The sequence below is a fragment of the Thermobia domestica genome, chromosome 13, assembly GCF_964235325.1.
Source record: "Thermobia domestica chromosome 13, izTheDome1.hap1.1, whole genome shotgun sequence".
Lineage (NCBI taxonomy): Eukaryota > Metazoa > Arthropoda > Insecta > Zygentoma > Lepismatidae > Thermobia > Thermobia domestica.
The window spans coordinates 96,243,285-96,267,311 of record NC_137466.1 but is presented as its reverse complement, the minus strand read 5'-3'; the positions used below and the strand labels follow the sequence as shown (position 1 = coordinate 96,267,311).

At 34.5% G+C, this 24,027-nt stretch overlaps 1 protein-coding gene across 3 annotated transcripts in view; it reads left to right on the top strand.

Moving 5' to 3' along the window:
* Nucleotides 1–24,027, top strand: part of LOC145668364 (uncharacterized) — a 70,314-nt gene that overhangs the window by 8,228 nt on the left and 38,059 nt on the right. For all 3 annotated transcript variants that reach the window (XM_081736137.1, XM_081736138.1, XM_081736136.1), the window contains exon 2: nt 9,868–9,942. In XM_081736137.1, coding sequence (XP_081592263.1) covers nt 9,887–9,942 — 56 coding nt within the window. In that variant the 5' untranslated portion in view covers nt 9,868–9,886. The remainder of the gene's footprint in view (nt 1–9,867; nt 9,943–24,027) is intronic.

Here is a 24,027-nt window from a genome sequence, read left to right as displayed (position 1 = left end):
CCACGCCCTTTCACTTGGTTTGTTTCATTTATTTCGTACTTTTGACTGCGAAGATATTACGTTTTGAAATAGCATTCGTTTGCTGAGCAAAACTGAACTTTATTGAAAATGGACTTTGATTCATTGTGCTCTGAATGTCCCATTTTTTTTTTTTTTTTTTTTTTTTTTCAGTACGATTATTTAGCAACAACCAATACACAGGCTTGCGGAAAATATTCTAAAGTTAGCACAACATGAAGTGTGCTTGAAACATCACTTTTCGAAAATTTATTATTTTAAAATAATTGCATCAGTATTCCGAAATAGCAATCAAATTTCTGCAACTAAAATTTCACCTACCTTCAGATGATCAGTTGAGTAAAAATTATGTACATGTGTGTACAATTCCAATAACAATACAATTATTTAAGCCAAATACTGTAAAAAATGTCATATTAAATCTAATGGACATTCGAAAGCCATTTTGCAAACCACTGGTGTTACACAAATTAAATTAGGTAAAAAAAGAAAAAAAAGGGTGCGTTATCTGTGACAGCTTATGAAAATACATTTTGAATCCGATACGGACACTCAAGTCATTTCCAAAACCGCTGGTGCTACAAAAACGAAATTTTATATATTAAGGTGCATTATCACCAGTGTACTACGAAAATATTTAATCTTTTTTCGGAAATCATCTTGAACAACAAGTGACCAATAAAAATTCATTTAAAAAAAACTATATAAAAGCAATTTTTAGTCAAACGATTTTATTTATGTTATCAATGTTGCACTAATCAGTTGCTTTTTTTCAAACACTTACCGAAAATACGAATATTTCTATTACGGTCAAAGCATTGAATTTGTTTCTTGTTGCCTATGTAGAAAATTTCAGCTAGATGTTATAATAATGAAGTAATGTAACTATATCTTTATTATTCAGAAGCAGAAAGGGGGTAACTTCGGACATGGTCAGAAGCAGTGCGAAAGTACCTGATATTCGAAATTACAGACTTACGTACGGGAAAATTTGGAGAATGCTTCTGGGTAGCCAAGCCGCAAAAGAATAAGGATTAAACTAGGAAGAAGTGTCACAGGCAAATTTTTGTCAGTTTTGATAGCTCTCAGGAAAACTCAGAACAAAAGAATGAAGGTCGTAATTTTGATGGGGGTGTTAAAAAAAGCATTTGCGAGAATGGTGCCCTAGAGGTGAACGTAGGCACTTTCATCATTGCCATATTTCATGGAAAGAAAAGTGTACAAGTAAGGAAAGGGTAAATTTATGTAGAATGACAAATAAGTACATGAAATAATGTTCTACAGGTTCCGAAAGAAACTGGGACTAAGGACCAGGGTTGTTGGAATTTTCTCCAGCCCAAAAATAGAAAGTTGTCCTGAATAAAAGCTATATAACAAAAACACAGTACTCCCCAAAAATTGGAGTATTGTCTTAACTCTTTGAAGCACGGTGTTTTAGATAACGTTTTAGAAACCGTGCCGCAAAGAGTTAATTATATATAAATGTGATCATACTTAGTTTCCTCAATCGTGTTTCTCAGTATACATCTGGTTGCAGAATTGGCTTCAAATACGTATTTATCAAAGGGTCATTCCATGTGACATCAACTAAGCCCATAACCTCATGGTGGTAGCTTTCGATGAAACTTGGTGTAAATGTAGGCCCTATGAGAGATGATCATGCACCAAATTGTAACCCTGTAATTTCAGAGTACAGGGTGGTAAAAAATGGACAGATTTGTTGTTTTTTGGTAGAATCTTGTTAGCTTCAATTGCCACATCTCCCGAAAATATTGATATAGAGAAAATAATATACCATTTTGAGGAGGAAAAAATATGCTACAAGATAGGCCAGGAACATTTATTAGAAAATCAAATATTATTTTCCGGGAAAATTTTGGATCATTGATATCTCAGAAAGTGTCCATTTGATTTCCTTGAAATTGGGTACCAAGGTAACCTCATATGTCCGACTTAAGTGTGCAAAATGCAAACTTGGGCCAAGAATGGGCCTGGAGTCTACAATGATTTTCATGTGACCATCTCGGGAGACATACTTGGGGTGCTAATGTTGCAACTTGCCAATTTGTCAGTACTGGTGAAGTAAGGTGTAAGAAATATTTCTAGCAGGTCGGTACTAGCTAAATGATCAATTTTAAGTTGTGCCTGTGTTGCTTGTCCATTTCTATTCACACTATATAGACACTTGCAACGAGACTTGTCCAGTCTAAAGCTAATAGCTTACTGGCATACATTGTCGATGCATTTTGCTTTTATACAGATAACGAATCTTCCACAGTGTTCCAGACGGTTCCAGAACTTTCTAGAATATTCCAGATGATTCTAGAACTTTCTAGCTTGTTCTAGACGGTTCTAGAATGTTTCAGATTTGAGAAACTTCCAGAATGTTTACATATTTAGATCAATGCAATGTACTACGATTAGTAATGGAATGCTCGAAAGATTCCCACAGGATTACTGAATTACAGATTGCATCAGAAAAACATTACAGCTAGGTCAGTTACACCTTGCTTCACCACACCAGTACTGACGAATTGGCAAGTTGCCACTTCGGCACCCGAGGTGTGTCTCCCGACATAGTCACATGAAAATCATTGTTGACTCCAGGCCCAGTCTTGACCCAAGTTGGAATTTGACATACTTACACTGGACATATAAGGCTACCTTGATACCCACTTTCAAGAAAATCAAATGGGCATTTCCTGAAATATCAAGTATCCAAAATTTTCGCGGGATTTCCCTGGAAATATCTGATTTTCAAATAAATGTTCCTGACATATCTTGTAGCCTATTTTTTTTCTCAGAATAGTATACTATTTTTCTCTCCAGCTCAATATTTACGGAAGATATGACCAATTGAAGCGAACAAGGTTCTACAAAAAACATCAAATTCGTCTATTTTTTTTTTTTAACCATCTGTACTCTGAAACTACAGGGGTACAGAGCTAAAATTCGGTTCATGGTTATCTCTCATAGGGGCGTACATGTACACAAAGTTTCATCAAATTCTGAGACGACGAGTTTTATTTTCCCTGAAAATTTGATTTCACATGGAATGGCTCCAAATGAAGATTTCTAGCACCGAATACCATTTAAAAAATGTGTTGTAAATGATGTATAACGATTTTAGTTCGCCTTCGATCAAATTCATTGTTACCAGGGTTTTTTAAAAGTCCAGCCCATTGGGTTTTATTGGATTGGTTTGGCATAATTGGGTTTTATTAAATTTTGTCCTTACCTTTAAAGCTGTATTGCTATTTAAAATATTACGTAAGCACTAATCTTCTATTGTACATATTTAAAATGAAACTGGAATTCCCTTGTCGCATAAAGGGAATCCGTGAAAACCCACCCACGTTTTGTACGACATATTTTGCACTTGGCATTCGCTTATAGTTTGATTTCTAGAAACAAGGAAGTAGACAATGAGGTAGGATAACAGAGAATTCTATAGGATATAAAATAGGAATAAGATTCTGTATTACATTGAGGATTCAAGAGCAGCCGTCCTGGCTGAAGATTCCTTTCATTTTCCTCAAAACATGCCAGGCAAATACCAGTCAGTCCTCAAGTCAGGAGCTAGAGATGAAAGAAAGCGGCTTTATTAACTCTTTTGGCACAAATGGTGTCACGCACACGTATCATCAATTATTCCTTAGAACCTATATGCTTGCTTCGAAGCATTAAGACAAACTTTTCGACCGTTCTTTGAGTCACGTCAGTGGCAGTTACGGGCCCTCCAGAACGAGACTTGTCACTAAGCTGGAAATGATGTGGGTCGGATCCTTTGACTGCGTTGGCCCATCTTCGAACGGTACTCTTGTCCACGCAGGCCTTACTGTACACAAATTTTCGCGGGCGAAACTTTTTCGCCCTCAAGAATTCAATTATACAGCTCTCGGCTTTAACCACATGTCCATACTAGTCGCCATCTTGGCCATACCTGCTGATCACGTGTGCAAATGGCAACTTCCACTATGTGACCTTGTGGTAAGGAATGGAGGAAGGCTCAGCAAAAGTTTTGATATTTCTGCAAATAATAATGAGAGAGATATTAACGAACAGGCAAAACTTTTCAGCCCGCCCTCCTTATATACTACGCATTACTCAAATGGCACCACGCAATTACTATTCGCTAACAAAAATGCAACAAACCGTAAGCAACTAAAATAAGTCACTTCCTTGTTTGGCTGAGAAATAATCGTATAATTTTCTGGATGTTAGGAGGGAAATGGGGAGAGAGGAACTGGAATAGTTGTAATCTTTTTTTTTTTTTTTTTTTTTTTTTTTATATATATATATATATATATATATATACGATGAACTGTGGACCTAGTCCTGTGTGAAGCAAAGACAGAAATATTTGTACGCTACATTGGTACATAGGTTCGTTTCAAACTCAGCGTGAAGGAACGTCTCACTCCATATCGTCAATCGCAAGGAGCGGAAAATACATTTAACGTCATACCCTCTGGGCATAAGAAAAGAAGCCACACTGAACCAAGGATATAGGCTCTAGTTGATAATTGATGTGTGTGCGTGACACAGCATTCGTATCGAAGAAATTATTAAAGTTGCTTTTGTCGTGAGATAGTGTCCTAGTATTTACGTGGCATGTTTTGAAGGAAGTTAAATCTTGTCAGGACGCCTGGCCCGTGAACCTTGTGTGCAATAGGGGATTTTATTTCTATTTCTTGTTTAATAATAATAATAATCCCATCATTTTAATATAAATTCCGCCTGGTATCGGGTCCTGAGAGTAATGAGGGTCTCGGTCTTTTTCTTTCTTTCTTTCTTTTTCTTTCTTTCTTGCTTGCTTTCTTGCTAGCTTTCTTTTTCTTGCTAGCTTTCTTTCTTTTCTTAAGTTTGGGCCTGAAGATGTTTCTTCACATTTCTGCTATTTTTAGCTTCCTTAAAACTTAACATTTTCTTCTATTTTTCAATTCATCAATTAGTTGTGTTCTTACTACTCGCTTTCCTTCCATCTTTCCCTCTATGGTAGTATGAAAAAGACAGTTTCTTCGCAAATTATCTCTAATCGAATTGAACTTCCTACCAAGGATGCTAGCTAAAAGCATCCACTTTTCCTTATTATTTACTGTTTAAAATGTGTATGAATTTATAATAATAATAATGGTGTAATAATTCACTTAAATTGGGCCGCCAATTTAGCTGCTTTTAGGAATATCCTTACGTATGTTACAAACGAAATTTCACTTAAATAAATAATAATAATAATAATAATAAAAAATATTCTTTGGCATCGGCAATCTGCCATTTCATAAACTTGTCGAAATTATAATTCAGAAGATAAATTCCACACTCATCTTTGAATGCTTGCTGTTGTTATTGCTAGTTAAGAAAATAAAACTCCTCTTCTCATAATTGGAAGTATACTGATGAATTCTTATGGAATTACTTTCAAAAAAGAAAGAAATTATCTAGCTAACCACCAGGGTTGGCTGGTTTAAACCAAGGTGGTTTAAACCATGGTTTAAACCAAGGTTTAAACCAGCTGGTTTTTTTAAAAAAACCAACTGGTTTAAACCAAAAAACAAAAAATGTTCATAAAAGTGTAAGTGTTTGTAAAATCTTGATGAACACACATTTGTGGGTTATTACGTTTCACTACCGTATATTATTCGTATTATATTCAGACCTAAATTCCCCATTCATTACTCAAAAAGATTATACTTCAAAAGCAACTTCTTTTTACAAGTTTATTTCGTGATTCTTTTTTCTTTTTTTTTTTTTTTTTTTTTTTGTAGTTGTTATTATTGTTATGTAATTGCAATCGAAGAAAAATTCTAAATATTGTTTCGTTTCAATGTTTACTATTGATAAAATACATCGAAAATGCCGTACTTTTGTGTGTGTGTGGGGGGGGGGGGGGTCATACAGACCCCACGAGAAGCATTTAGTGAAATAAGTATCTTTGGTGTCTATTTATGTATAAATGAGTTTGAGCCAAAGTGGACTCAAATAATTCGTATCTTTATTCACTTTTCTTATTGATATGCAGATTAAGTCGGTGTATTTCTTTAATTTGGACCAATAAAAATCGTTGTTAACTAACCTGAACTAAATTAGTTCTTCTGTACTCCGTAGTACTTTGAAATTGTTCATATGTAATTCTGTGTAATGGTTTCACTTATGCAACTGTTTATCTTTTTGTCCTCCTGAAATGACTCTTGACAGTTATATTAAGAAGCATGCAAAGATCAGTACAACTTTTTTTTTTTTTTTTTTTTTTTTTTTTTTTTTTTTTTTTATCAGGATTCCTTTGCGAGTGAGTCGGCAGACGTATCGCATTTGTGGCCAATTAGTCCTGGTTCTGAGTTCAAATGGAGGACAATTTCTCTCGGATGTAACTCGAGAAGCGGTTTTTATTCCGCTTTAAGCTTATGTGACCCCTTCCAGCATAACCCGGTTGTTGCATAATAACATCAAGGCGAAACAAACTTATATCTGTACATATATGATATGAATATATAGAGCAAATCATTTAAACCATAAAAACCTGGTTTAAACCAAAAAAACCTGGTTTAAACCAAAAAAACCGGTTTTTTTGGTTTTTTTAATAAAAACCGTGGTTTTTGCCAACCCTGCTAACCACTGAAACAAGATTATATATTGATTAGGTAGTCTTTATTAACAGCAAATTGTATATGAAATTATGAATATTTTAAAAAGGGGAAAGGAATCTGTAATGAATATCTCGTAACAAATGATTTAAATTTATGTACAGTTTTCTTAGTAATCGTAGCTGTAATCGATATTCAGTAGTTACGAAGTCCTCAAATTTTAAATAAATTTCAAATTTTCTTACAAGTTTGTGTTCAGGTGTTTACATGTATAGTTCATGAAGTATCAAACAGTTATTTTCCATACCTGCAATATCAAGATGCATATCAGATCAAATTATTATAAAGCCTTGCGTGCTTCCTACATATTTTATAACATACATCACTAATTTACTGTTATTGGTCCATACACAAATAACACTACATACCATTAGTATTCTGTACTTCACATTCCAGTAATTACAATAAAACTCAAATATTATCAAAACACAATTCAATCATCTTGTTTGGACTACTGAGCATAAATCTGTATTAGAATGAAAATAGGAAGGTAATCAGCTCTAAATATTTGTGATAATTTTCCAGATACAAGCAAAGAATCATTTTAAATAAAAGTATCCATTAAATTGTACTTGTTCCGTTGATATTAATTTGGTGCGACTATATGCTGCGATAATACGTAACATTCTACGGACAAAACTGGTTTGAAGAAATTTATCAATACAATAACTTTGAAGGCCTCGAATTAACTAAAAAAACCAAATTAAAATTTTATTCCAAGACTCTTTCATATTGCACAATTTAAATACATAGTAAAATATTGTGCAGTGCTCGGAAATAGTCATTTTACTCTATGGAAGGAGAGACTAAAACAAAACTAGCCATCAATCGTGTTACTTGTCTTTAGCATGCTTTCAAAATTTCAAATTCCTCTGCCAGCAGAACTAATTTGAACAGTAATATTAAAACATTATATATAGTTCTTACTTAATTTTGAACCTAAGTCAAATAAAGGTTTATCTTACATTAATATTAATGCTCAAGATTTACTTATCAACAAGCAGATTAAACAAGTTTTAAATCACTGATGAATAAGAGGTACTTCTTACACGTCAGGTATTTTCCCAAATTGTTTTATTTAATAGGCTTTCTTCACCAAATTTAGTTCAATACTTCTTTTTGAGCTTTCTTAATTGTGCTTCAGTGTCAAATATATCTTATTTTTTGGTGAAAGTAACAAAATCGCTAAATATATTCCGGATCAGAAGCTAAGCACCACAGACTTCCGTTTGCAATCACCTTCAACTGCTTAATCTCAACCCTAGACGTTCTTCATATCAGGGGTTCACACATATATTTCCATGGCAACGTTCACATAAACCATATGAGAATGTACACATGTATAAGACTATGAATACTAAGTGACGAAAACGAAAACGTGGAAAGAATGATTTATGCCTGTATTAACGAAGCACCCAAGTGTTACAAAGATCTAACAAGTAGCTATTTAACACTTTAACAGTTCGAACTATGTCCATTCATTTTAAGGTGTAGTCTAGAGAAGGTTTGTTTAGTATTTTCACTTCTCTCTGCTTGTTTCACCATGTGCACTATTCTCTTAGAATGGTCCTGTTTCGATAGTTCAGGAAAAAAACTTCAGAATGTCTATGATTTCTTCCAGTTTGTGGTAGGGATGTTTGCGATCATGGCCCCAGCGCGGGCTGAAATGTCGAATTTTTAATAGGGATTCAAAGGCACCAGCTGTAGGTTGAGTTCTTTTTCTATATTAAGTATGCATCCTAGAGCATTTACAAGTTGTTATTGATGGACTTAGAATTAGGATTGAAAACTATGTATTTAACTGCATCACACTCGTTTGCCCACGTCAATTAGTATTCCTCCGATATAAGGAAATAAAAATTCTCTGACAGGGATAAATGCTAATGCAGATTTGTGAACATTAAAGAAACAGTATCTTTAATTCTTTCAGAGGGCTAAAGAATTGAAATGATTACGATTATCATCAGTGTTATGAAAGAAATCTTGCTTTTATGTGTTCTTTTTATGAATTATGTGTTCTTAGTTTGTGATGTTTAGTTTTAGGGTTTCCCACGTAAAAGATATGCGAATTCAGAGTAAAGCAAACTGCTGAACTAAAAATGATCAAAAATAAATCGGAACTGTCGTGATTGAACCCCCCTTCTCCTGCTTTGGTGGAGATCAGAGTTCGATTTTCTATGGTAGCCTCTGTAATTCGAATTTTGGCATTAAAAACGTAGATTTAACTAGAAACATATTAATTGTTAGAAATTACCTTCTCTGTAAAATATCTCCTGATGCAAAACTTAGTTCTCTTTGGTCTTCTCAGAGAGAGAGAGAGAGAGAGAGAGGAGAATTGCCACAAATGAGCCTATATGAATCTTACTGCTTTTCTAAAGCTATAGCGGATGTAATAACCACGTACGATGAATGAGTGAAACAAACACTTTGAACGACGCGAAGCAAAGCTAATCATAACCTGATGTCACTGAATAAGGATGGATCTCTTGTAAGTGTTACTGGTAATATTTTTTTTCAAGTTAATATTCTTTTATTATTGTTGCACCCAAACCTTCGGCCTGCTGTGCATTGTACGTTAAAATCGGGCTTAGTTAAAAGCTCCTCTTGTTCATATACGTATAACAGGTTATTTCTTTTGAGTTCGTCCACCAACCATACCATATTTTTTTTATCCAATTATTAAAAGACTGTTAAACACAACAGTCCCGCAGGTAGCAGCATCTATTAGCATTAGGCAGGCAGCTGATAGCGCACTTAGCGTCATCTGTTAGCGTGACTGTTTACTACTAGGAATTATCGTGATGCATTATAAGAAATTCTCAATATGCCCCTTATCTTTCTACAACCAACATTACAAATTTCTTAATTATATTCATACAACACTCAGGATAGCGTGGTGCATATACTGACATATTTCTCTTTAGAATTAGCATATAAGTACATGAACTAATTTTGCGTGTGATCTCCCGCCACAGAAGATCCTTGTGTGGGATTATACGAAGATAATGTGATGCCTCCTTCAAAATTGTTTATATATTATACGAGACTACAGGATATTTTTTTTCTTGTATTTATTTATATAGACACTGCACAAACGGGTATAAACAATTTTCAAAATTCAAATAACTACATTTTAGAATAACGATATATATTTGATTACTACTTTGATTACTTTTAAGTGAAAATTATTTTCTTTTCTTTCCAGGAACTCCAACAACGTGAAAATGTCTCTGAAGAAGATTGTGCTACGAAGCACAACCAGTATGAGTTTAAATGATCGGTGAGAGTAATACCCTTGTATAATAGTCACCACCACAATACACATGTATATTTCAATGTATACAAATATAAAATAAAATAATTAATACATAGTGGCGGCCTAGAAGGTGCAACTTCGAGTAATAAAAGTTGTTTCAGAAACAGTACTCAATAATAAAGTGGCTTTGACATGGATTTAGTAAATAAAATCTTATCCTTAATGGGCCACTACCAGTGCATACATCAGATTCATACAGCTATTTTTTGTTATTACAAATATCATTGGAAAAGGAGTATTACTGGTAGCAGAACACAGGCAATACTGTGTGATTGGATCTTTGCGAGATGAATAATATAGTCGCCAGTATTTGAATCGATGATTGGTTAGGTGGAGCCTATGGATGGGATTTCATCTGTTGGAACATCTGTATTAAAGTGGCTGTGGTAATGCTTGTACTTGTTTATTTGAAAGCTTATGTATAGAGGTTTTTTAATTTTTTTTCCCCACACACCTGCTTCCTGACTGGCAGTTTGTGTATGTGGTAGAATTCAAGTGAAATGGTTTTCAGGTAATTATAAAGTTGATAGTACAATATTTTGAGTAGGCTATCATAAAAGCATTTAAGAACTTCCTCTAATTTTCTTTCGACAAATCCTAAAACATAATATGGCTTTAGCTCGGTATCCACACACACTTCCGTCTGAGAGTTTAAAGTTGAAATAAGTAACATCAGTATTTCCGTGCATAAAAATACGAAGCACAGCAATCGGGTTCGAAATCCAGTGGAGTACATTCGATAGGGAAATGTACTTTAAAAATTTCAGTAACTTCTGAGATATCAACTCGGAATAATAATAATAATATAATAATAATAATAATAATAATAATAATAATAATAATAATAATAATAATAATAATACTAATAATAAGCCAGTCTCGAAGTTATTTGATTGAAACCACTATGGAATTGTGATAGATCAGGAGATAAGTTGTGGTGATTGATATGAGAAGTCTGGAAATTTTTGAGTCCTTAGAAGAAAGAATAAGAATAATAATAGGAAAAGTAAATATGCCAAATTTTTGCAACTCATAAACGGAGTATTTTCAAGATTTTTGGCACAAACTTTTAAAAGTGATTATTTATGTCGTATTGGCGGATTTTGAGATAGGATTGACAAAACCAAAATAAGATAGTTTTTTTTTAAAGTCCGAACAGGTGTCCATATATATAAGTACAGGACAGGTTAGAAATCATCGATATGGGTGGAAGAAATGTTACGGGCATCATTAAGAATCGTACGCCGTCTTTATGTTAATTTTGATATTTCAGATTTTTTTAAACTGGAACAGGATCATGCTCTGTATTATAGAAGTAAAGTTTTGAAAATAAAACCATCGTTGAAATTAGTTACTGTAACAATCGCATATAGGTTAACTTGTAATAAATTTCGCAGAACTGATTTCGGTATAGTAGGTATGAAGCATGAAAAGGATTATCGACTCCCTGAATAAGTAACTTAAGTTATTTATTTCTTTTGATAGCACTAAATCAGATATATTATTCCGACCTTATCCTTTCTCCTGTACAATTATACAGTATTTAATGTCACGTAAACGGCATTCAAAAATCCTTGACTTACAGTAAGCATTAATATAAAGTCTGGTCAGCCATGAGTCCAGTGTCTGCACAGTTTTATTTACCAACAGTTGCGTTCGGCAATTCGTTACGTGAACAACTCATACTAGTTGATATCATGGTTACTCCAATGTTTTATTTTCGTTCTTTCCTAATGCTGATACGTTTGGAGGTGTGGAAGAAGTGTTTTCCTTCTGTTATTGTATGAATCGGGGTCGAAATATAATACTAAGCAATTAAAAGCGTAACATCTGGAAAATTTTGATTTTAATCTACACACTTACGAATAAACGTTTTTTACACCATGAGGAACTTCTGTACGTTCATTTGAGAGTCAGATAGGTTTGACTCTCTTTGTTCGAAGTGGTGAATAGAACATTAGTGTTGCCAGACCGACACAAGACTTACGATATATAGATTCAGCGTTCAATGTAAGCGATACTTTTATAATAGTGTTGCTCGTGTTTAGTCTGAGAGTATAGAGAAGGTAACCATTTCAGCCTGATTTTTGTATACGAGAGACCATTTATAGAAGTTTTGTTCAAAAGGTAGATTTAAAATGATACTGAAATTAAGCATTAAACCCCGAATAGTGTCCGCTGTAATTAGGTAATTCTTAAAGTTAGAGAAAATGGGAGGCAGTTAGGAATATAGCTCTACAAAATGCTACTGCCATGCCAGAAAATCTCAAACTTCTGCCAACCCTGCTCTTCACCACAGATTTCAAACTGAACTATCCCAACCATGGTATTTTAATCAAAGTATGAGTTACATGCTACGAAGTTTGTTGATGTATTGAGACAAATTAAGACCAGTTGTTATTATTCTATAATTAATAGACGGAGTATACTGTTTTGGTGAAGCCTTCATTTGAACGAGTTAACACGTTCGCTGCTGAGGACGCCCATCGGCGTCCAGTACTGAATTTGGCATATGCGCCGGACGCCGTTCGGCGCTTGTCCCTGCCTTGTTTTTGCAGCTGATTCACTTTTCCGTTAATACCTGCACTAGCGCTGGTGGTAAAGTGATTCAGCTGTAGGGACAAGCGCCGAGAGGCGTCCGGCGCATATGCCAAATTCAGTACTGGACGCCGATGGGTGTCCTCAGCAGCGAACGTGTTAAGGTAATTGCTAAAGAACACAGAGAAAAATTAAGGAAATACCTTTAAACGTTTTGCGGATTCGATCCTCTATGTGGTTTTGCGCCTGATAAGGTTTTACTAATTTCTTGTGATAACCCAAGCGTACATGCTAGAATAAATTCGTATATCATTCGTGTGGATTTTTCCGTGACTACGTGTTCATGTAATTTGCTTTTCAAGAAATCTGTAGATTGATAGCTTCCTTGCTTCGCATCACGAGCTCCTGGGTTCAAATCTTGTGACTAGTTTTCTAGATAAGTTTGTCGTCAGTCTCATGAAACAAGCGCTGTTGCGGTATTTGCTAATATGGAACTTAGTTGATTGTCTTGTCAAGATTCCTTTCCCCTTGTTATGTGTTTAGCGGAAGTTGACTTGAACTGTAACAGGGGCTTTGTCAATAGTTAAGTAGCTTAAAAATGAGTTGAATTTGTGCCGGCTGAAAATTATCTCCTGTATGTGAAGTTGTGCCGGCTGAAAATTTTCATTCTTAATCGCAAGGATAGAATGAAATTATTTTAAAAGTTTTAAGAGAAATTTTTAAAATTGGTGAGAATAAAATGTATAATCCAGATAACCGCTCTTAGTGAAGTTGGCAGTTAGATAATTTTCTGTTTTTATTTTTAATTGTTCAAATTATTATTCAACATTGGTACCCCTAATTAGTAATCATAAGGAATATGTATGAATTTTTAGGGTTAACTTTTTTTGTTCCTTAATATCCAAACTGTTTACATCTGCATAAAGAGCTGTCCTCATCGTCGAAATAGTAGGCTGCCTGTAAGAAAAGTAAGCAGCATAAAAAAAAAGGTAATCCACGCAACCTGTCGATACGGATAGCTCGTTTACGTTTTGTCATGCTGTTACTAGGCTTATTACTAGGGTTAGGATATTTAGGTGCGTACTTTTTCTTATAGAGCCAAAACGAGCTCTCCGAAAATACCCGAGGTGTCAAATATTGCTTCCGGTTGGGAATTCCACGTCAGTTCAACCAGTGTGAGAAAAGTTTCCAGCTCATAGTCTCAGATTTGGCTGAAATTTAGCACACCAATGCTGCCATGTCTGGAACGCTGATGTAGAAAGTATTAGGGTCCCCTGAATATTAGTTCCAGAATTATAGCGTGCGAAAGAAGGCGGTGCGATTCGGAAAATGCACCCTAACATGTGGATGTTTGTAGATGGTAAAGATTTCACTGGACTATGAGGAATAGTTCCGAAGTTATTAAGCTCTGAAGATTGATTTCCAAATACGCGTTGCATATTCCGGGTCACACTACCTTCTTTCGCACGCTATAATTCTGGAACTAATACTCAGGGTAACCTAATACTTTGTACAATAGCGTTCCAGACATGGTAGCATTGATAAATTTCAGCTAAATCTGAGACAGCTGGAGCCCCTGGTTAAATTGAATTGATAATGTTCTATAGCTTTAAAAATAATATATAGCTTTCTTATTGTATTTGCTGTTGTCATCACTGTCCACTCTTCGTGCAGGTTTTTCAAGAATATTCTATTAATTTATTTCTCAATGCCTCTTCCGTAATGCGTTACGTATGTTTTCAACAAGTAATCAGTGGGCGTTTGCTGGATTTCCACAAGTACAAATTGTGGTAGTGTCTTCAGTTTGAACGTATTATACTTTGCGGCATGTCCTTTTTGACTCATCCGTATAGGCTCGATGGCATTGAAATACAACGGTTAAAAAAAAAAAAAAAACTATGTAGGTTCATAAACTGCATCGTAATTTATTTTACTAAGGAATTGCCACATTGTTCCATAATATTTGGCTTGTAATATTATCCATTTTTAATGATGCATTTCTTATGTATTTTTTCTCTTGAATTAATATTTCGCAGCTTCTTACACAGACGTTTTAAACCAGTTCTTCGCCGTTAGAGAATATTGTAATTTTGATAGTGGGCATTCATATATTTGCACAACTTCCAATACACATTTATAGCATCATCTTAGCGGCATGTAAGTTCTAGATTATGGTTATATTTTCTCGCGTGTAGTTACGTTACTGTTCGAAGAACTTCTTACCTGATACCATTCGTAACGTAGATAAGTGTAGAATAATAACAGCCAAGTTTACAAAGAAAAACAGGAACAGTAATAAAAGTAACACTAGTAGTACACCACACGCGTCTTGCAAACATTGAGACTTTAAGCATCCAGACTAGAGAAGAAATTTTTCTGTAAATAAGATCAGAGAGAGAAAAAAATAGCACAATATCCGTTTCCACGACAGAAAACAAGTGCAAACTGGGCTTTTTTTTTACAGGTGAAGGATTGTTGGTCTTCCAGTTATCGTAGTAGCCCAGGAGGAAGAAGTCACAGAAAGGATTTAAAAATAACTTGGTTTTTGAAACGTCCGTCTCTTTCCTTGCATTGAGATCGGAGCGAAACCCGATACCCTATTTCAAGTGAAGTAATCGTCACATATAATACTACTGTATGTTCCAGCTTACCTCTAAACACAGATAAACAAAATTATTCGTATCCTTCCGCTGTTCAGAACGGGTGGGTTATTGGCGCATGACTCGCACTCTCACACAGGTAGGAGCAGGTTATTTACGGAGCACGTGCATTTTTACAATCCTGTGTTGTGCACAGTACTGGCAGCAACAGAAAAGAAAAACAATCACACACACATAATCGATTGGTTTAAAAAAAGTCATTAGTAAGCAGAACTCATTAAACATATTTGGCACAATCTGCTTTTAACATTGCATAAAAGTTTCGCTAGTTTTACCACAACATTCGCAGGACCAGGATTCATGACAGGTATCTTTCTGACTTAAAAGTAGAACACACACAAATTGTTGCCATAAGCACTGCGCATGCTAACATGTAGTACTTATATTGTTTAATTAAACATACTCGATTGCAGTTTCATTTGATAATCTGTATTTTATTTTTGTTTAATGTAGTTTTATATGCTTGTTCCGTTGTTAAATTAATAAATGAGAGTGGTACTATTTTGCGGAGGAGAAAAAGCATCGATATGTCATCAAATCAGCGTGCTTTAGTTGCACATTGTTTTATTTGTTGTGCTTTAGAGATAAGGCCGATCAGATAATTGATACTTTAAAATCTGATTAGAGGAAAAAGTTGAGAGAAAAGTGTGATGATTTAGTCATATTTCTTCTGAATTTTTAGAATTGGAGAACATGGAAACAAGACGATAACTTCGAATTAAAGTTCTAGAACGTTCCAATAGTAATACTTCAGTTTATGGTTTTCCTACAGTATTCCAAACTTTACCATAATCAGGCCATTCGCAATGCCTGTCTATTCAGAAAAACCTTTGTGTGAGTACGTATTTGTCTTATCAAGTCGACTATATTCATTTGTGCGAGATTTTTTTATTCATACTCATAAACTTTATTTATTTTTAAATATTATTTGTATGAACTTCGAAGTACGATAGTATATTTCAATATGTTCTAAGGTATTATTATTACTCTACATATGTTGATAGGAAGTTGGTGATTGCATTTTGTCTTTGGGTTTATCTTGTTATTCTTATTATAGTGCAGCAGCATTAGGATTGTTCTAATAATGGAGAAATACAACATAGTTCGTTCGACTATTGCACAAAGAACTTTTCGCTAAGAGGAATGGTGTATCATCATCATCAATTTCTATAAAACAATCTTCAGCTCTTATAGGATGTCTGGCTGTTGTGTCTTCCCTCTAACAAATCACACTTTAAACGGATACTGAAAAAAAGGTAAAAAATTAAAAAAAATATCTTACTCTCAAATTATTAAAAGTTGTATCTGTCAAATTCCCTAACCCTTTAATTAACAACCATTATCATTAAAATATTTAGTTTGCTTTTATGGTTGAACCATGTCTTCCTGATCATAATTTCGTAATTTTTTAAAGTATTTTTGTACTTTGGTTACAAAATACAGGGTGTTTATTTCAAAGCAACATTGCCATAAAATAGGTCTTATGTGTAGCTAATGAGCAGCATTGCCCTATTATGTTAAAATATCATAAGAATACTCTCAGTAATTACCAACAGTTTCGTTGAAGTATTTTCCTGCAAAGCAAGAAACCACAAATAAAAAATAATAAAAAAGAACTTTCGTGAAACGTAGCAGATAAAGCTCCTACAATACTAAATTTGACTGTCCCCTATTGACGAAGGTTAGAAATATCTAAACAAGCGACCTGCAAATCATGTTTATGAATATTGTATGAAAGCAATAATGCCAATTATGATCACTGAAGTTATAATTCGTGGGATTACGCAATAGAATGCGATGTTGCTTGAGAGCAACAGTGCCCAATAAAGGGTTAATGGACTAATCGTCCAGAAAAAGCTCAAAATTCCATATACGACCAAATGTTCATTCAATTTCTAAATATTCTAGATGAGGGATGAAACTTGAGTTGCAAGCTTTATTTTGCGTGCCATTCCCGACTCATATCTTTGCGACATGTTCTCCAGAATTAGTGATCCTCCCTAATTATACATTTGGACAAATCAATAGGTTTTATGAAAAGCATGTAAGGGATAATTTGTTAAAATAAATGTAGGGCAGGTTCTCTAATAAGCAATACGTGACACATACATAAACATATAGATACACAAGTATAATAATTGAGACTTCTTAAAAACTTTAGAGCTAGTACTTTTACCTATTTATATAACAGTACTAGGATAAAGATACATAATTTGAAAATTAAACTTATTTAAATTATATTCATACCCAAATAAAAAAAAAAGTAGCAAGGTACTCAAAAGTAGGTCTTGTAAATGATACATCCAAATTTGTGGAAGCATTTAAAATACATTTTCCAGATTTTCGGTTGGAGTTAATTTGGTTCCACTATTCCGACTTACTATAACGCATTAACAATATATTTGAAGGTTCGAAAGTGTCTGTGTTGGCTTACGCTTCTTGAATGCAAGGTTTGTACAGTCACATTTTCCTCTGTTTTCAACTTTTTGGATAAAATTTTAGATTGTCATTTTTCGATTCTGTAATTACGAAGTCATTGCTAAATCCACATACTGTGTTGTTGGAGGTATCGAAAAGATGCTTTAGCTTCTTTTGAATAATAGCTAATAGTTGTATTGTATTAGAGCACTTACGGTTATAAAATTCATACTCGTTATTTTTAAAAGTTCCGGTATATAATTTGTAAATCATCTTACTGTGTGTCATTCCACTGCATTATTTGCACACTTTTCAGTGCACATGATCACACTCAAGGCTATGAATCTATATATTTACATAGCGTGTGCATCACTGTTAGAATACGACAGACGAGAACAGATATAATTGCTATTGAACTGTATTTTTTTCACATACACAGTACTAGGGTTACCATATACTCATGAGTTTAAAGCAGGACAAATGTGATCAAAAAACAGGACACATTTAAGAAACCATTGAAGCCAAATTTTTCCGGCAAAATTAACAAAATGATATACAAAATTACCAAATATATATATATATATATATATATATATATATATATATATATATATATATATATATATATATATATATATATATATATATATATATATATATATATATATATATATATATATATATATAAATTAACAGACAATGGTATGTACTGAATTAAATGCAATAATCTGACTTACAGCATAGAGCTTACTTATTTGTACTTTTTCTGACGAGCCAATTTTTTTTCAGCAAGTCCTTACTCTCCAAATGGTAATTATGAAACTGACTGCATGTAAAATTTTTGAAATGGAACTTCGTAAAAACCATTCATTTTACACTCTCAATATCCAGCCTATTGAACTCTTTTGTCCACTGAGCACCCACTAAACAAAAAATTCTTTCAATGTTTGCATTATGAGCTGGAATTGAACAGAAAAAATTCACAGAATTTTAATAGTTCAGAAAAACATTCAATATTACAGGTATTGAAATAGTTTGTCCACTTTTTGTGCATTGGAGTATCAATGAATGTTTTGTCTTGCTTCTTTACTACTACGTAGGTTTTTCAAATTTACAAACTGATCAAACAATTTAACATCATCAATGTTAACCCCCTTCTGTTTACATAACTCAGTTTCTTCAACTTCTGACCAACTTAGCTCCGAATCCAGAGTCAACCATTTAAAACATGCAAAATCTTCCATTGGCTTCACCCACTTTTTGAGATATTCAAGGCAGGAAGCATAAACTTGACTTATTTCTTCAGAAAATGTATCACAAATTTTCTGCAGCCCATTTTCCTTTAACTCGTTCAGAACGTTCTTGACTTTGAGAGGTATAAACTTGTGCTCTAGCCTACCTTCTAACACATTAATTACACTCTCAAGATGTAGCTTCACTTCAATGACCGAATTGTCCTCTCTTTCAATTTGTTGAATTTTCTCTTGAAACACAGACATTAGTGACTGACAAAATAACGAGTAAGCTTCACTTAAATCGTTACTGAAAAAATTCTCTAAGATTGTTGGAGGATGGTCCATTGAAAGAAAATAGGATTTTAGTGCTGGGTACATTTCAAGCACCCGCTCAATGGCTGGAAAAAGACTCAACCACCGAGTCTTGGGGTAACTCAATAATGTCTTGTAATTAATATTTACAAACTCACAGAACTCTTTTTAAGTGTTCCATTTCGAACTGTATAAACAGAAAAATAGTTGAAAACTTTTAGAATAATACTTTTAATGTCAGTTCGCAATAAATCGACACCATGTTGAATGCGGTTGTGTAAAATGTGCTGGACACCCAACATCTATCAAATTTTCATTGACCTGGGACTTCAAATTTGAGAAAACATTGTTATCTTCACTTCTTCGTATTTCACCAAAATTCGTATTGCAATTATCACCCCCAAATGCAACACACTTTCGATTCCCTTCTGAGACAACAGATCTTTAATTAAGAAGGAAATTGTTTCTGCTTTTTCGTTTGTTACATTTCTTAAATCAATGAGTTTCGTTTGTAATCCACCTTGTTTGAAATTGAAATATTGAATAACTAGGAAACATTTTTATGTTTCCGTGATTACTTCCATCTGTACTGACGCCAATGCAAGACACGTTCTCGGTTTCTCTCACACAACTCTCCACAGACTCAGGACCAAACACACTGTTAATAATGGCCTCGCACTTTGTTCGCGCAAACGACATTCTTTTCACTACTTCACAATCTGGAAATATTTTTGCTGGTAATTTCGAAAAACAACAATTGTATGATAGGCTAACGTTCCTTCTGCAGCACGTATTTTGTCGGTCAATGGCAAATTTATTTTAGAGAATTTGTCAGTTATTTTGGATGACGATGGTGTACTATGTGTACTACTTTTATGCTTCGTTGTAGAAATATGATTTTCCAGGTCCAGTGCACCTCGATTAGCAACAGACACGTACGTCCCGGCCTTGCACACTAAAAATTCAGCTTCTACATCTGTACGTCCTTTCTTGAAGCACTTGTACTTTCTAGTTCTGTAGTAAATTTACACTTCCTCTTCCCCATTGATTACTGTAAATGGAAAAAATGCACTACAGCTTTGTGCACAAACTAAAAGAATTCAGCTCTGACGTATACACTGAACTGACACTTTCTTGCTCATACGCGAAAACGCGACTCAATTGTCATCACAAATTCAATGTGGCCAGTTGCAGTTCCAACAAAAAACCTCAGTATAAATGAAAACACACACAAGCGATGTTGAAGCATAAAGGTTGCTTTACATACCGTATGTCCGTGAGTTACGTGCAGTGGCGTATTTACGATTTTGTTTCGGGAGGGGCTTTGCTAACTTTCGGGGGGGGGGGCTTTGCCTGAAAATGTGAAAATTCTGCAAGATATTTCATATACTTTACTATAGTAAGTAAGATTTCGGGGGGGGCTTAAGCCCGGAAGCCACCCCCCTAAATACGCCACTGGTTACGTGTTTCACTTGCGATTGGCAGAGTAACCAACAAAGCTCAGTTCAAATATGTGCTAAGATTATATGAATATCACTTGTAGCTAAAAATACGGACATTTAGCAAATTTCCAAAAATAAATACGGACATTTAGCAAATTTCCAAAAATAAATACGGACGCAAAGACAAGCCATATAAATACGGACTTGTACTGGTAAATACGGACGTCTGGTAACCCTACACAGTACATAAATAACGATCTGTTGTAGCAGAATAAAACCTATCAGTTATTATTATCAACGTTCGACTTACTATTTACGGCCAGAAATTTTTCGATTTTTTAGAAAACTATACGTGAGAATTTAGCGTTAAGTGTCATTATATTCAGTTCGGTGTGATCTATTGACTGATATGTGTTTTATCTTTTGACAATGTAATTGAAGTTCGAGTTACTCATATTTTTAGATTATATTTCATTAACCATACAGTGTATACTCTCTTGCTAGTGGCATATTGAAAGTCTTGAGAAGTATATAATTCAGTTTTTCATCTTAATGTCATAGCATCCACTTTTAAGTTTAAAAAATTGTCGATTTTCTCATCATTTTGTTGAACTGAATGAAATATCAGGTCATACATTTCTCATCTCTGGTTATATTTTTCCCCGTTATATCCTAATAATTTAGAATTTACGATATCCGTTTTACTTGTTACTGTAAAAACGTAATATAAAAGAAGTTTTTATTAATCTGTAGTAAATGGTACTATGTTTTAAAAGAACATTGTAGTCTTAATTTATTGTTTTAGCTATATGCGAAATCACTTTTATTAAATGGAAATACTCGATGTATGTAATTCACTTGAACGTCCTGAATCAGCCGTAGCAGGGCTCCCTGGAGCATTATTATTATTATCGCATGAGAGAAAATAACAATTCCAACTATACATTTAACAGTTACCAACTGATATAGTTGGACAGTTTCAATTTAAGCGTGAAAATACACTTTTACGTTACATCTTCGAAATAATTGAGAATATGTAATCATGTACGAAATGTTATTTCTAAGGCTTCATTCGTAAATTCCTCAATTCCAGAAGTCAGTTTAGAGATCCTTTGGGAGGTTTTATGTTCTGTTACAAAATCAGTTACGTTTCAAAAAATGTTTGGAATTAATTTACTAAATCATATCAATCTTTAAACTAATGATATCATGTGTTAAAGTGACTCCGTCTATATGTATAAGAAATGCAACGGATTTTCTGAATATATATATATATATATATATATATATATATATATATATATATATATATATATATATATATATATACACGTTTTTTTAAAGCATGATTCTCGGGGTTACAAACAATGTATTTTATATAATAAAGAAATATATACACCGGTAAAATACATGCAAAATGTCAGAAAATTACCAAGTTTGATTGTGAAGCAACTAGTGTTCAGTGTGCTCTACTCTTGCTATCCTGCGGATACAGATGGTTGTCTACTTCCTGCCATACACGGGCTAGCATGTCACGTATAACAGTTTAGAGGGCATTGATTATGCGCACCTTAGTTCGTGTTCGTCAATTTTACGCGATAATGAAGGGTAGTAAACTGCACCTTCAACATAGCCCTTTTCTTTTAAATTCTTCTTTAATTCATTCCTTTGTTTCTTTGTCATTCGTTTTCTCATTCATGCCCCTTCTGTTTTTCTGCTCATGTCTTTCGCGGTATCTCACTTGGATATTTTTCACATAATGGATCATATCCTTTCTAATTTCTACCTTGTCAACACCACCAGCATTCTTTATCTTTCTCATGCTAGTCTCTGTGCCGTAAGTGATTCTTGAGATAAATTTTAAATTAAACATTTTTTATTTTAAAACCTCTATGACAGCGTTACCACGTGAAAGTTCAAAAATCTTTAAGGAATGACATGAGATTTGAATCAGAAAATGCAGTAACGCTTTTCTAGAGTCTGTCAGACTCGGTTACCCTTGAGTAATTATTCGTCTATCCAAGGAACACTGGATCTAAACATAAAATTTTAAATTATCTTTCTACTCGACCAGCGCACATACCAGAAATCCACTTCTTTTCGACAAACGTCTCAAGCAATGTCACCCGTTTCATAGCAATGTCTGGGATTTTATGCATTACGTTGGGATCACGAAACGACAGACTTTGTTCATAGCGATCTTTTCAAGTAAGTTTCTGCAAAATGTCTACAGACATTTCCGATAGCTCTGTTTGAAAAGAAGTATATCTTTCGAGGAAACATTTTCTACTTGTTTAATAGCATCATGAACACCATATCCCAAGTTAACATTTTTTTGCACTAACCAAGTTCTCCGAATCTGTTATGTTTGATCATTCTGAAAGCAAGACAGGAACCGTGCTCTTCGGCCTGAAATGCTCTTTAAAATGTTCAACTTCGGAAACAAGCAATTTAAAAAAACCTAATTTTTTACCAGTCATGTATCTCTCTCTCTCTCTCTCTCTCTCTCTCTCTCTCTCTCTCCTATTTCAACATAAGTTCTTAAGGAAATCCTTAAAAATTTCTAATGCCTTTCTTTGGAAACTTTGTTGAACCAGTAAAGGACACACAATCTTCTTTTCTTCCTGGTACGTTTTTAAATATACTACAAGAGTCGTTCAAAGTTGACCGGGACTTCTATTTTTTCTGAGGAAACGGATAGCACAAGAAGTACCAAACTATGTCACCTTTTCAAAGTATTCTCCGTACGCGTCGAGTCACCGTTGCCATTGTTGTGGTAGCTCCCTGATTCCTTTGGCGTAGAAAAAACTTGGCTGTTGTCGTAGCCACTGGGGGACATCATTCCGCAGTGCCTCATCTGTCGTGAATTTTTTCCCTCCCAGATTGTCTTTAAGAGGTGCAAACAAATGCTAATCACTGGGGGCTAAATCTGGACTGTAGGAGGGATGGGACAACTTCCCGGCGCATTTTGGCTGTTCACAGACCATCATGCTTGTCCATGTCTGATCAAATGTCAGCTGGCGGGGAACCCACCTTGCACAGATTTTTCGGAAGCGTAAGTGGTCGTGAATGATTGTTTCAACACTTCCGACACTGATATTCACCTCAGCAGCAATATCCCGCACTGTTACTCGCCGGTTCTCAAGAAACGTTTGCTCAACACGTGCGATATTCACTGGTGTGACTGCATTCGGGCAAATGTGTCCATGTGCTTAATTTGTCACCATTCGTACACTCTTGTCCATGACATCATTTGCTCACCATACTGTGCTTGCAATCTTGTGAAAATCTCAGCTAGTTTAACTTTCCCCTTCACAAGAAATTCGATTACACACCGCTGCGTCACAGCCACAGACACACTGCTTGCCGCCATGTTCGATGCAGCTACTGCGCATGTGCCAAATCCGTCATGTCGGGCGCTAGTTACTCGAGAAGGAATACATT